The 13,282-nt window shown below is 36.8% G+C and overlaps 1 protein-coding gene across 13 annotated transcripts in view; it reads left to right on the top strand.

Annotated features, from left to right (window-relative positions):
• The window catches only part of PUM1 (pumilio RNA binding family member 1), a 123,230-nt gene that overhangs the window by 33,006 nt on the left and 76,942 nt on the right, over window positions 1-13,282 (top strand). For all 13 annotated transcript variants that reach the window (XM_018057310.1, XM_005676742.2, XM_018057274.1 and 10 more), the window contains exon 3: window positions 1,821-1,889. In XM_018057310.1, coding sequence (XP_017912799.1) covers window positions 1,821-1,889 — 69 coding nt within the window. The remainder of the gene's footprint in view (window positions 1-1,820; window positions 1,890-13,282) is intronic.

The following is a 13,282-nucleotide window of genomic DNA, read 5'->3' as shown; positions in this document are numbered from 1 at the left end:
TTTTTTTTCATTTTTGTAGCCAGTCCTACTTTTTTCTTGGGAAACATAAATAGAATTCCAACATTCTTGGTTAAAACTATTTGTAGGTTTTTGGATTTTCGGGAAACTCCTAGCATCTAGTTAAAAGCATGTTTATAGATTCCATAGGAAGAGCTACTAATAATATAGAACTTTATACGTGTTTAAATTACATGCTTTGTAAATGTTAATTTGTCCTGAAGGTTCAAATTGATTTTATCTATTGTTTGTAGAGTTTATAGCTAAGATGCTGTCCTCATCTCCTCTCTTATTTTTACCACCTGAAGTTTAGGAGCTTATTCAGTGTGCTTACCTGAATAATGTAAATGGCTTGTATTGTGACCCTAGCTTCTGTTTCAAGGCCCTTTGAAACTGTTTACTACAGTAACAAGTCTTATCTCTATGTCTCTTTGTTCTTACATGGCTTAAATTGAGCCTATTTTGAATTTTATAAATTTACATTTTTGACAAGCATCCCAAAGCTGTTACATCTTAGTGACACAGTGTATCATTTGTAGCATTGAGTCTTGAAAATGTATAATTCAGAACAATGTGAATGTATTTTTATGTGCTGTCACCTTGGTAGAATTAGGATTATTGGGTGGTTTACAGGCAGTATACTAACAAAATTCTTACATTGATCCCTCCAGCTTATTCCAGTTCATGTTCCATACTCTACTCTCTCCCTGCCTGGCTCTAGTTTGGCTCTTTGCATTCACCCAGTGCTAGACATTGTACACGTACATTTGGAGGTAGTGATGATTAGATGAGGGGGTTTGGGAAAGTTCCACTTCAGGCAGTCAGCCATCTTTCTTAGATAGGCTGGAAAGCCTTCCTTTTTAATAAACGAGGGACTGTACTCTAGCCTTAGCAAAGGTGGCTTCTTGCTTATAATTGAGAGGTCCAGTAGACTGTTGGACAAGAAAGGGTTTTTGAATTATGACTGTTTTGTGTAATCTATTCCACACTTCATTCTTGCTCTTAAATATTACCTTCTAGTAGTGACTTGATGGACATGAGTCTAAGTAAACTCCGGGAGTTGATGATAGACAGGGAGGCCTGGCGTGCTGCGATTCATGGGGTCGCAAAGAGTCAGACACGACTGAGCATTTGAACTGAACTGAACTGAATGACTTTGAAGATGAGTTAGTTGAAGTCTAGAAAGATTGTTATGATGTGGGTAGTACATTTAATTAGGTAAAGTTTGAAGGGATTCTTGTGATACTTGCTGTTTTTTCCTCCTGGTTTTGAGATTCTAGGCGCTCCCAGAGATCTTCCAATTTGGAGAAATGTCGAGGGCACTCAGTTATGTAGTCTGTAGTGCCTTTCCCTGATGTATGTCAAAGACACACTAGCTTGGATCAAATGAGTCCCCTAATTTATATTTAACTGTTCACAGTTGTGGACAAGCACTGTGGTCTTTGAGCCAGTAGCAAGGTTTAGATCACATAATCATCTACATATATTATTGCCCTTCAACATGTTGATCTTTACTTACTAAGTTAAAATGTATGAACAATAGCTATCGTAATACTCGTGTGATGCCGTTTCCTTTTTCTTTTTCTGGATTCTGTGTTTTTCATGTTTGAAAGCAAGAGGGATTGGGAGGGGAGAAAGCGCAGGGGTCATTGCTGAACCTGATGGTTAAAGGTAAGTGAATGTTTAATCTTAGTCACTTGATTATTGTTATTTTCCTTGTAAATATGTGAAAGTAAACATCGAAAAGCTTTTCAGTTGTACTTAATGTGTATGTAAAATTCAAGGTGCTAATGTGAAACTTTTCCCTCTATTCTAAACATTAGGTACGTTCTATGGATGAACTGAATCATGATTTTCAAGCACTTGCTCTGGAGGGAAGAGCGATGGGAGAGGTAAGTAAATTGGTGTGTCAGAAATGTGGGTCTGTTTTTAAGGGAAGGTTGAAGCTGTCTCTCATCAAATGTGTCCGAATCTAGTCTCCAGAAGTATGTGCTTGCTTTTCCTTGTTGCCATCCTCATGATAGGAGTGGGATATTGCAGAATTTTGCCAAAACAATCTCATTATAAGGAGAATGTTAACTTTAGCCTAATATGTTAAAAATAAAACCAAAATATAAGCACAAATTAATCAGTATTTGTCTTAACCAGTCAGTTGGAAATTGAGGTGTTAAAATTTTACAAAATAACTTAGTTTTATATGCATCAAATGTCCTTACCTTTGCTTCATTTTTCAGTCATTAGGTTCTTTTGCAGTGAAAGAGTTTTTAGATTGGCTGCTAGTCAGTATGTTGATAACCTAGTTTTAGAGGATGTTGTAGCATTTGAGGATGTTGTTTGCAGTTCCATTGTGAAGAAGGAATTGAGTATTTTGGTAAATAATTCCAGAAGATTGAGGTATGAGGCCTGAGCTAGTCACCCATTACATAGATAGAATTTAGAAAAAAGGATTTTGGTTTGTGTGTAATGTTTAAAATTTGCAGAAAATAATATTTGCTATCATCTGTTATATTGATAGTGAAGATTGCCATAATTCTAAAAGAGGAATATAGATCAAGGACAGCTGATTTCTGGTGCTTCTGTATGTTGACAATAAGTGTTTTAGTGATAGGCAGTTTTTTTCTGGAGAGTTTTTCCTGGAGAGTGTTTTTCTGGAGAGTTTCTGGAGAGTTTCTTTTTCCCCTGTTTTATTTTTTGTATATCTAATATTTAAAACCTCCCATGTCTATTTTAATGCTTTAAAGGAGGGAAAATAGGTATATGCTGGATTCTCTTTTATACCATTCATTAAATACATTTGTTATTAATGATTTAGCCAGTATTCTTTGATTCAGGCACTGTGCTAGGTTCTGAGGACTCAAAATTAAGATAATTTTCTTTCCTGGTTTATAACAAATATTCATTGACTACCGTTGTGACTGGGCATTAGTTAAAGTCTTGGTGCTTTGATCCTAAGAATCTTGCTGCCTTGGTTCTTCCGAGTCATCTTGTGGTCAAAGTCCTGTCATCTTGTGGCCTGTTTTTGTTTTTCCTCTAGAGTTTGCAGATTGGATTGGTAGGTGTTCTTATGTTTTCCGGTGCTTGCCTAATATTATTGAAACAGTGCACACTAATAAACCCTGTTTGGTTATTAAGTAAAAGATTTTCTCACTGTATTTCTGGAGCAGAATTTGAACAGAAAGTTAACAGATGTATCTGATACTAAGTATAAGTGGGGAAACTGCATTTATCTGCTTCCCCATTCCTGTGATGGTAACCTGGTTCACTCTACCAAAAATCTAATCCCAGTCTTAAAATTAGTTACACAAAATAAAAATAATACCCTGTTACTGTTTGTAAGCAACACTTCAAAATCTCTAAAGACTTAACTTTAATCAAAGAACAATGAACAAAAAGTAAATTTTATTTAAATTAACAACAAAAATATTTTAAAAAATCTTTTTTTTTTCTTCTCAAAATGTCCCTTCCTCCCAAGGTCTCCAGACCACACCCTCCTTACTTTTGTTAGAAATGTCATTTTTTTTGATGTTTGTATGTAATTCCTCAGACCTCTGTGTAGGCTTATGTAAGTAACTAAACAAAATATACATTCCAACAGTAATGCAGTGTCACTCTTCTTTCCTCATTATTAACAAAGTAGTAATAACTAGTATTTGTTGACCACCTATTAGGCAGATGTTAAGAGGTTTGCATGCATTATCTCATCAATAACTCAGGACAGTTCTTTTATTCAGATAAAGAAAAAGGCTGAGATGAATTAAATTGCTCAGGGTCATAAATCTAGAAAGTGATGGAGCTGGAACTCTGGCCTGGCTTCCTCTCCAAAGCATGAGAGTGAATAAAGCCAGTACTTAGAATTGATGGCAAAAATCTCATTTTAGAAAGCTTTATAACAATAGATATTTGGGGGAGGATTTTTTAAAATGTTTAATATACTTCCCTCCCAAAATACGGATACTTAACTGAAGTTAGTGTTTGAAAGCATAACCCAGTGTCCAGGCACAAAGGGAACAAACTAAGTATGGAGTGAAGTTTTTGAATTCGAGGAACTCTTTGTTTAGCTGGTTGAGCATGGAATGCACATACATGACGATGGGCAGTGTGCACTGTTTTTGTGTGTGTGTGTGTGTGGTTCGTGTTCTGAGGAGGTTAGTGATCAGTACTGGCAAGACTAGTCTGTGATTACTTGAATGGAGGAGGTATAGGACTTGAGAAATATCCTGTAGTTTAGTTAGGATTCATATAGGGGTAGGTTGGGAGAATGTTTTTGTAGAGATAAAAGGGAGATGGACACAAAAGAGAAAGGAAGAAAATAAGTTTTTGTAATAAAAAAGTTTCTAATTGGTTTAAAGTAATTGAATTTCCTTCTCTTTAAACAATAAAGCATCTCTGGGAGGGGATGTGTGTAAATGTAGTCTTTACCACATAAACACTAAAATTTCAAGTAAATTGCCTAAGCCAAGCACAGTATTTTTTTGCTGCAGTTATTTTATTTGTATTTGTATGTGTCTGTATGCTTGTGTGAGAGTCCTCCTTAGGGCAAATAATACCTGTGTTCAAGAATGTATGAATCTTTGGAATTCAGAGAATTGGCTTCTTTCAAAGTAATTGATTTCTGGTAAAGTTAGTGCTGCCTAGCTCTTGTTATTTTTTTTTCCCTCATCAAAGCCAGTGTTCGATAGACTCCTAGAGTCACTTTGCTGTATTTAGAGTGGTTCTTAGAAATCTTTCTCAGAAGTGACTATTTAAAACTTTACCTTCAAACCTTGCTGGTTGTCTGAAATACAGCTGTTCATAGCTGAAGGACACAGTACGAATGCTTTACTTGGCCTCCTGTTCTAAAAAGTACACATAAAAAGGAAGGTAAGAAAATCTGTTAGGCTTAGGGCTACAAATTATTTTCAGATATTTCATGTACTATCCTTGTTAGCAGCCCCTTTCATTCAACTTTAAGTTCAGTTCTGAAAAGTTTAAAGGCATAGATTATTTCTGGTAGTTGAGTATTCAAGAGTGTATCTTTGTAGTACTGAGGAAGGCTCATTGCCCTGATGTTTCTGGGCTCCTGATGTTTCTGGGCTCTGTTTCTCCCATGGTTATTTGGCTTATGATCTTGCATGACTTATTTACTCTGCTTATAGGAGGACAGCATTATTACTCTTTATGTCCTGAAAGGGATGGATTTGCAGAGGTTAGTGGTTCTCATTGGAAAGTACTTCAAGTCTTTGACAGAAAAGACGCTTTATCCTGAATGATTGGTTTTCTCCCTTTTGAAAACCAAGGAACCCTTTTCTTTTTAAGTTTCCTTAATGTTTTACATATTGTTTACTTGACAGTGTTCAGGGACATTAATAATAGTGATTATTTCTGGAATAAATAGAATGTATTTAGATATGTGGCCCTTCATCTTTGTTTTAGAAAACTGAAGCATAAAAAAACTTACCCTTGGTAATAGACAAGTTTGTAAACAAGAGGAATGAAATCTGGAAAGTGCTTTTGTATGTGGAGTAATAATGAATCCTACCACGTTTCCTGGAAGTAGAATAAGGTGAGACATACTTAAAACATAGATGTAGGTTCTCATTAGGTATTACTTAGGAATTGCTCGTAAATGTGAGAAAGCGGAATGGGTTGTAGAGTAAGGAGTTTGGCAGTGATTTGAAGAGCTCTAAACCCAAGGAAAGGTAGAGCTTTGTGGGATGGCAGCTCACTGGACAAGAAGAACCCTTATATCACCACTTCCGGCCTTGCCTCAGACACTCATATTCTTTGGACTTTGCTCTTTTTCCATGGGTAAGACAGATGTTGGACTAGATAGTTTTCCAGGACCCTTTTAAGTCTTAAGATCCTTGAAGTTTGTCCTGATTTCTATCTTTAAAAAGACAGAACATAGGAATAGTTTTGCTTTTTCTAGGATATGCCAGAGAGTATCCTAAAGATGTGTTTAGACTGTGATGTAGTGATTTGTAACTTTTCGTTGGGGTCTCTGACTCATTCACCATCTGCAGCTGCATAAGATACTTAAGTGTTTGTCCATCAGGGCTCACAGGGTGGTAATTCGGGAACTGGGACAGGTAGGAGCCTAATTTGGACACCAGGTCCACATCTTTCATCATGGCCTGATAGCTCACAGAATTGGGAGGCTTTGGGGTAGCTAAAAGTACTTCTATGATCCACAGCCCCAGAGGGGCTAACCTCACACTGTAAATTCCTTGCAGGTAGAGTCCCATAAAAGTAACTCAGTTAACTCTAAACTGGATTGAATTTTGGAAAGGAATATGTTGTCTGCTAGCAAGATCCTTTTTTGCAGCAGGGAGGGAAAAATAAATATAGCCTGTGGTGCCTTAATATAAAAATATCAACCCAGCAGTGTAACACACCTTTCCCCCGCAAAACGCAGCTTTTGAGTATGCAGAGGAATGGTAAAAGGTTCCTAGTTCTGTTCAGTTTGTATTAATACCATTTGATTGTTGGGCATTTTTGACATCTTGTTATTAAAATGAAATGGTTACTGTAGAGAAAACATAGCCAGGCAGGCCAAGTGACCTGGAGGAAGTTAATAACTATCTTGTGTTCTGTTAATGATTGTGTAGAGGAGAAGTGACCTTTATATGAGTATTGTTTCGGAAGTTTCTGGGATCTCTTAATAGTTTTGGGATGAGGATTGGGCATTTTGAGAAAGAAGATTGATTAAGAAGGTGTCTTCTAACCTTGTGAATGTGGGTGCATGTGACATTTGAAACCTGGTGCCCAGTCTGTCCTGTGACTTTGAGACATGTGTGGAACCCCACTCATTCCAGTATCTTCCTTCTGTCCTGTACTGGGAGGAATGCGCAGACCTATCACTGTATCTGTTGAGCTGTCTTGGAATGTTTGAATACAGTAAAACATGCTCCTTTGAAGCAGGAGATAACTGATCCACATGTTGCTTAGTTTGTCTTAATTAAATTTCTCTTCTTTTACCCTCCTTTTTCTCAGTTTTTATTTTTTTCATCCACATCAGTATGTTTTATTTGAAAGCAAGCTAACTGCAGTAACACATTCAGACTTTTCAAGACACTTTGGCACTGATATCATTTCTTGTGTGAATCTTCCAACAAATTTTTGAGAGCTATTAGTACCATTTTTACATGAGGGAAGTGAGTTCTAAGGTCAAGTGACTCCAGCTAAGATCAGAAATATCAAAATGTGGATTGACTTCAAGTTATGTTTCATTAGGCTCAGAAATGTTAATAGCTGCAATCTACATATACCATTTCTAGGTACTTTATTAATCACTTCATACACATTAACAGTTTTCACAGTGGTCCTACAGTACGATGACGTCTGGACAAACATGGATTACAGAGGTTAACATGATCACAGGCCAGCTGTTTAAACCTAGCTTCTATTACTGTAGATCCTGAGCTTTCCCACTGTTACTTTGCGTGTCCAGAGCCTACCCAGTACTGAAAAATCCGGCTTTGCTTATCAGCTCTCCTATGAAAGGTTCTTGCTTTCACCAACCAGAAGCTACAGAGGAAATTCAAGTAGCAAGTCATTTGTTTATATCGTTTCTATGGCCCTAATTTATTTTATATATGTGATTTGTGTAAATATTTTCTGTTTGCTTGCACATAAGTTTGTTGAGGGCAGAGGCTTCAGCTAATATGCACTTAGCTAACAGTGGCTGCCTAATATTGTGTTGAATGAATTGTTTACCAGTAAATATTTTTTTCAAAGTATCAATTCCTCTTTATTTTCCCTTTTACTTCAGAAATTCCCCCAGGGAACCTCAGGAGACCTCAATTCAATTCAGTAAATATTGATTGTATTCTGTATTCATATTACTTTTCCATCCTCTGGGGTGTGGGGTTCTGAAGAGGGGAAGGATGAGGAACAGATAAAACTGAAAAGTATTTGTTCAGTCTGTTCTGCAAATCTTTATATTTTCAAACTATTCAATAATTATTTTACCAGAGTGCACAAGATGAATAGCATATCAGCAATGCTGTTATCATCCAAGTTGAATCTTATATATAAAAGGCTTTTATTATAAAGGATCTTTTGTTTAATGTAGCTGTAAGCATAGGACACATTCTTTGGGCCATCTGCTGTGGCGTGGAAATACCCTCATTATACAACCAGACGTAATGGTGTTCAAAAAATTGGAATTGCTCTTGTTATATTTCTTGTTCAAACTTGTATTAAACTATGTTGTGTGTAATTCTTTCTTGTTTACTTTTATTTTGCTGGTGAGGACCCAAAAGACGAAAATTAATTCATTGTCACTTAGTTGATTAATGGGTTCTGTGATCCTCATTTTAGCAAAATGTATAGAAGAAATAGTTTATTTTCTGTGTTACATGCACATCTATGACATTTTCCACTCTAGGAACATATGAAAGAGGGAACTTGTCCATAACTGGCATACTGAGACACTTCTCTTGTCAGTTTAATAGTTAAAATTAGCCCGAGGATGACTGGTTGTGTGGGTCCCATCTTAGTTGTGGGTCCCAAACTGAGTGTTTGGTCCCATCTTGAGGAAGAGGACTCTATCCTGTTTTAATTGAGCTGTTTGCTTCCTGTTTGTGGAGTACGAGGGGAATAGGTCATGAAGCAAACTAGATGTTTTCATGGTTTTATTCATGCACATTACAGATTTCCTAAGTGACCTGGAAGCTTATCTTTTGCGCGCTGGACTCCCAGGTACTATTGCAAGTAATCATTGATATAATTATTTAAAGTCTAGACCTAGTATAACTTTAATATGATTATGTTGTAGATCAAACCATGTAATTTATACTTAGATAAAAACGAATGACTTTATTAGTAGGTAACTTAAAGGTGGCCAAGATAATAACGTTGTCATTTCCTTACATGCTTTTCCTTATATTGTGCAGAAAAACCTGGTTCAATTCAGTTCAGTTGCTCAGCTGTGTCTGACTCTGTGACCCTATGCACTGCAGCACACCAGCTTCCCTGTTCAGCACCAACTCCCAGAACTTGCTCAGATTCATGTCCATCGAGTCAGTGATGCCATCCAACCATCTCATCCTCTGTCATCCCCTTCTCCTCCTGCCCTCAATCTTTCCCAGCATCAGGGTCTTTTACAGTGAGTCAGTTCTTCGCATCAGGTGGCCAAAGTATTGGAGCTTCAGCTTCAGCATCAGTCCTTCCAATGAATATTCAGGATGGATTTCCTTTAAGATTGATTTAGGTTTGATCTCCTTGCTGTCCAAGGGACCCCCAAGAGTCTTCTCTCACACCACAGTTCAAAAGCATCAATTCTTTGGTGCTCAGCTTTCTTTATGGTCCAACTCTTAACATCCATACATGACTACGGAAAAACCATAGGTTTGATTAGACAGACCTTTGTTAGCAAAGTAATGTTTTTGTTTTTTAATATGCTGTCTAGGTTTGTCATAGCTTTTCTTCCAAGGAGCAAGCGTCTTTTAATTTCATGGCTGCAGTCACCATCTGCAGTGATTTTGGAGCCCAGGAAGATAAAGTCTCTCACTGTTTCCATTGTTTCCCCATGTATTTGCCATGAAGTGATGGGACCAGATTCCATGTTCTTCATTTTGTGAATGTTGTCTTAAAGCCAGCCTTTTCACTCTCCTTTCAGTTTCATCAAGATGCTCTTTAGTTTCTCTTTGCTTTCTGCCATAAGGGTGGTGTCGTCTGCATATCTAAGGTTATTGATATTTCTCCCGGCAATCTTGATTCCAGCTTGTGCTTCATCCAGCCCGGCATTTCGCATGATGTACTCTGCATATAAGTTAAATAAGCAGGGTGACAATATACAGCCTTGACATACTTCTTTCCCAATGTGGAACCAGTCTTTTGTTCCATGTCTGGTTCTAACTGTAGCTTCTTGACTTGCACACAGATTTCTCAGGAGGCAGGTCAGGTGGTCTGGTATTCCCTTCTCTTTCAGAATTTTCCAGTTTGTTGTGATCCACACAGTCAAAGGCTCTGTCATAGTCAATAAAGCAGAAGTAGATGTTTTTCTGGAACTCTCTTGCTTTTTCTGTGATCCAGTAGATGTTGGCAATTTGATCTGTGGTTTCTCTGCCTTTTCTAAATCCAGCTTGAACATCTGGAAGTTTTTGTTCACCTTGGGCATTTCTTCATTTTCTGAACATAATTTACTGTTCATGAAGTTAATCAGAGAAAAGAAATTTCTTTTGGCTCTATTCCAGTAACTTGAAGTGGGACGGTATAAAGAAAACTTTATTTTCAGTAGCTTCAGGAAGGGATGTGCAGTGGAGAAAGAATTAGTGTGGAACTTTCCCCAGGTTAATTTACCACAAAATATTATGGAGCTAGAGGTACTAACAGTATCTCTGATTTTCTTTTTTTTTTTTTTTAAAGAGCATGGTTTATGAGAGCAGCCAATGTCTTTAGTGTGTTTAGTTTCAAGGATAAAGTTTTTAACAGTGGTTGTATTTTTTGTGTGGTAAAGAACATTGGGAAAGCTTTGTGCTTCCTTGAAGACTGCATTTTTTTTTCTTTGACCCAGCTGTGCGGTGTTCCCTGAGTCTTAACCCCTGGACAGCCAGGGAAGTCCCCACGTACATTTTTATGTTAACAGTTGTCCTCAGTTGAAGAACTGTTTGCAACTCATTCTATTTTGTGGTGGTCCTAAAATTTCAAAGCTACCAAATTCTTATTATCTTTAGTTTAGTTCACTCGCAGTGAATCCTGAGGACAGCCTTAAAACTTTACACTTTGGAGTTGTAGATTTAAACTTGTGACACCATATTCTTACATAGTTGGATCCTGTTGTCTTCTGGTCTTTGCGCTCAACTGCCTCTGTGGAATAGGTTCCTGATTAAGACAACTTCAGTGGTAGACTGGCTTATTTATGTATACTTAGTGACTTCATTCTTGATCATCATAATGGGCTATGAATCTCCCATTTTGAAATTAAATAATTTAAAATGCCTTGAAAGCTGAGCGAGGTATTTAAGCAGCAGTTTGTATTACATTCCCTGCTCCCATTTCCACAGATCCCTTCTTTTATCATTTTACGGCTAGATTACTGAAGTCACCTTTTTGCTTGACTTCCCAGCATCTGTTTGCTTTCCCTCACTCCATTTAATAAAGGGATGTTAAGTTAATCTTATAAAGTGAATTTTTATGATTTTATTTTCTGTTGCTGCCTGTTGGATTAGAGCCCAGCTCTTCAGTGCTCCACTAAGCCTCACTGGCAGCTAGCTCATTGTTCTTTTGTCCCCTTCTCCTTACTGCCCCTCTAGTTGGTGGCCAGGTTTCTTTTTTATTGGTGGGCACCAGGACAGAGAAGCCTGACGTCTATGATTCATAGGGTTGCATAGAGTCAGACACAGCTTAGCTACTGAACAACAGCAACCTGCCCCACTTGCTTTCAATTCTACCTTTGCTCTTCCACTTTCTACTCCTCCCTCCTTTAAGGCGTTCCTTGACCATCCTGTGCCAGGTACTGTTCTTTCTTCATCTCTGTAGGTTGTGAAGTTTAACAGTCTGCATCACACTAGTTAGTGTGCTTACTTTGAAATGCTTTGTAACTGTATCACTTTGATTCCTGGTAGGTTTGTAATCTTTCCTTCTAGGCAAAGACTTTTTGTTATTTATTTTACTATTTTTGTTACTTCCAGTCGTGGCATCTGTGGTTTGTGCATTTCAGTGTAAGTTCAAGTAATAGTTGACTTTTTGAAATCTGTAAGTACTTCAGATGCTAAACTTTTTATTTTTTTCAGTAGTCAGAAAAGCAGTACTGGTTTTCTAGATAGGAGAGAGAAGATCAAATTACCACATATTGGCCAGGCCTAAGTGATTTGTGTAACTTCATCATTAGTTGTGGAAGTGTTATTAAAGGACATTAGGTACAACTATTAGCAGTGCTTATTATGATAAGAGTTTAATAACCCCAGAAAAATATTTTTTAAAAATCTGTTAATTTAATATACTACAGTTATAATTATGCAAAAAAATTAAACTTTTTTTTTCTTTTCTTAAAAGGAATATATTAGATTGGTTAAACAAAGATGTTTAGTTATGAGACCATTAACATGGAAATTTGTTTTCACTAGTAGTCATCTTGCCATATAGGCTAAAAATTTTAAGTAGGAATTGCTAGATGTCAGATTATGATCGGAGAAGGCAATGGCACCCCACTTCAGTACTCTTGCCTGGAAAATCCCATGGACAGAGGAGCATGGTAGGCTGCAGCCCATGGGGTCATGAAGAGTCCGACACGACTGAGCGACTTCCCTTTCATGCATTGGAGAAAGAAATAGCAACCGCTCTAGTGTTCTTGGCTGGAGAATCCCAGGGATGATGGAGCCTGGTGGGCTGCCATCTATGGGGTTGCACAGAGTCCGACACGACTGAAGTGAATTAACAGCAGCAGATTATGATGCTGCCTTGTAGTGAAATGTGGGAAAAAGTTATAGCAAACATTGATTTTTTTCAATAATTTTTTATGACGAATAAAATGAAACTGCAAAAATGTTTATAAACATTAAAAAATAATCTTTGCATAGAAGTATTGAGTAACTGATGGCAGAACACTTCCTTAATTAGTATATATATAAGTGAGAAGTGAGAATCTAGAGGATCATATTCCTTAAACTTGAAAGCAAAACCACCATATTCTTTGGTTTTTTTAAACCAAAGATTAAGCCTGTGATTAACCATTGAACATTTTCAACTTTCTGTATTTAAGCTACAGTTTTCAAAGTGGACTGGAAGTTACTGTCTGCTTGCTTAAAAATATTTGAAGCATGTGGTCTGAGCTTTCTTAAAATTCCCACTAACTTTGGTCACATTGAAATTATGTTGTAGCGAAATGTATCTGCTAAGAGAATATGCTTTATTTATTTGTAGTGAATTCTGTACCACTATCTCAGTTTTTATTAAAAATCAGTTCTAAATCATAATAAAAATGTATAACAAGTCATCCATAATCCCACTATATCAACAAACATCTATTTTAGCTTTTATTTTTCTTTCCAATCTTGATCCAAAAGGGAAGGGTCCATGAAGAGAAGCAATCTTTACATGTATGATTTTGTATTTTGCTTTTAAAATTTAATGTTATTTTATAAATACTACATACAGTCATGATAGCTATTTTGGGTGAGCGTACATTACATTGTTGCATACAGCTGTACCTTATTGAACATTTAATTTGCTCCCAGCTGTTTTGCTTTTATTCTTTGAATGTGAAGCTTCCCCACACCCCTTTGAATTATTTAGTGTTGATAAACTCAGGAATGAACATGACTTTTTTTTAACCTAGCTTTTAAATTTTTAATTATTTAAA

The sequence above is a fragment of the Capra hircus genome, chromosome 2, assembly GCF_001704415.2.
Source record: "Capra hircus breed San Clemente chromosome 2, ASM170441v1, whole genome shotgun sequence".
NCBI classification, from domain to species: domain Eukaryota; kingdom Metazoa; phylum Chordata; class Mammalia; order Artiodactyla; family Bovidae; genus Capra; species Capra hircus.
The sequence above is the reverse complement of the archived record's forward strand: the minus strand, read 5'-3'. Positions and strand labels throughout refer to the sequence as shown.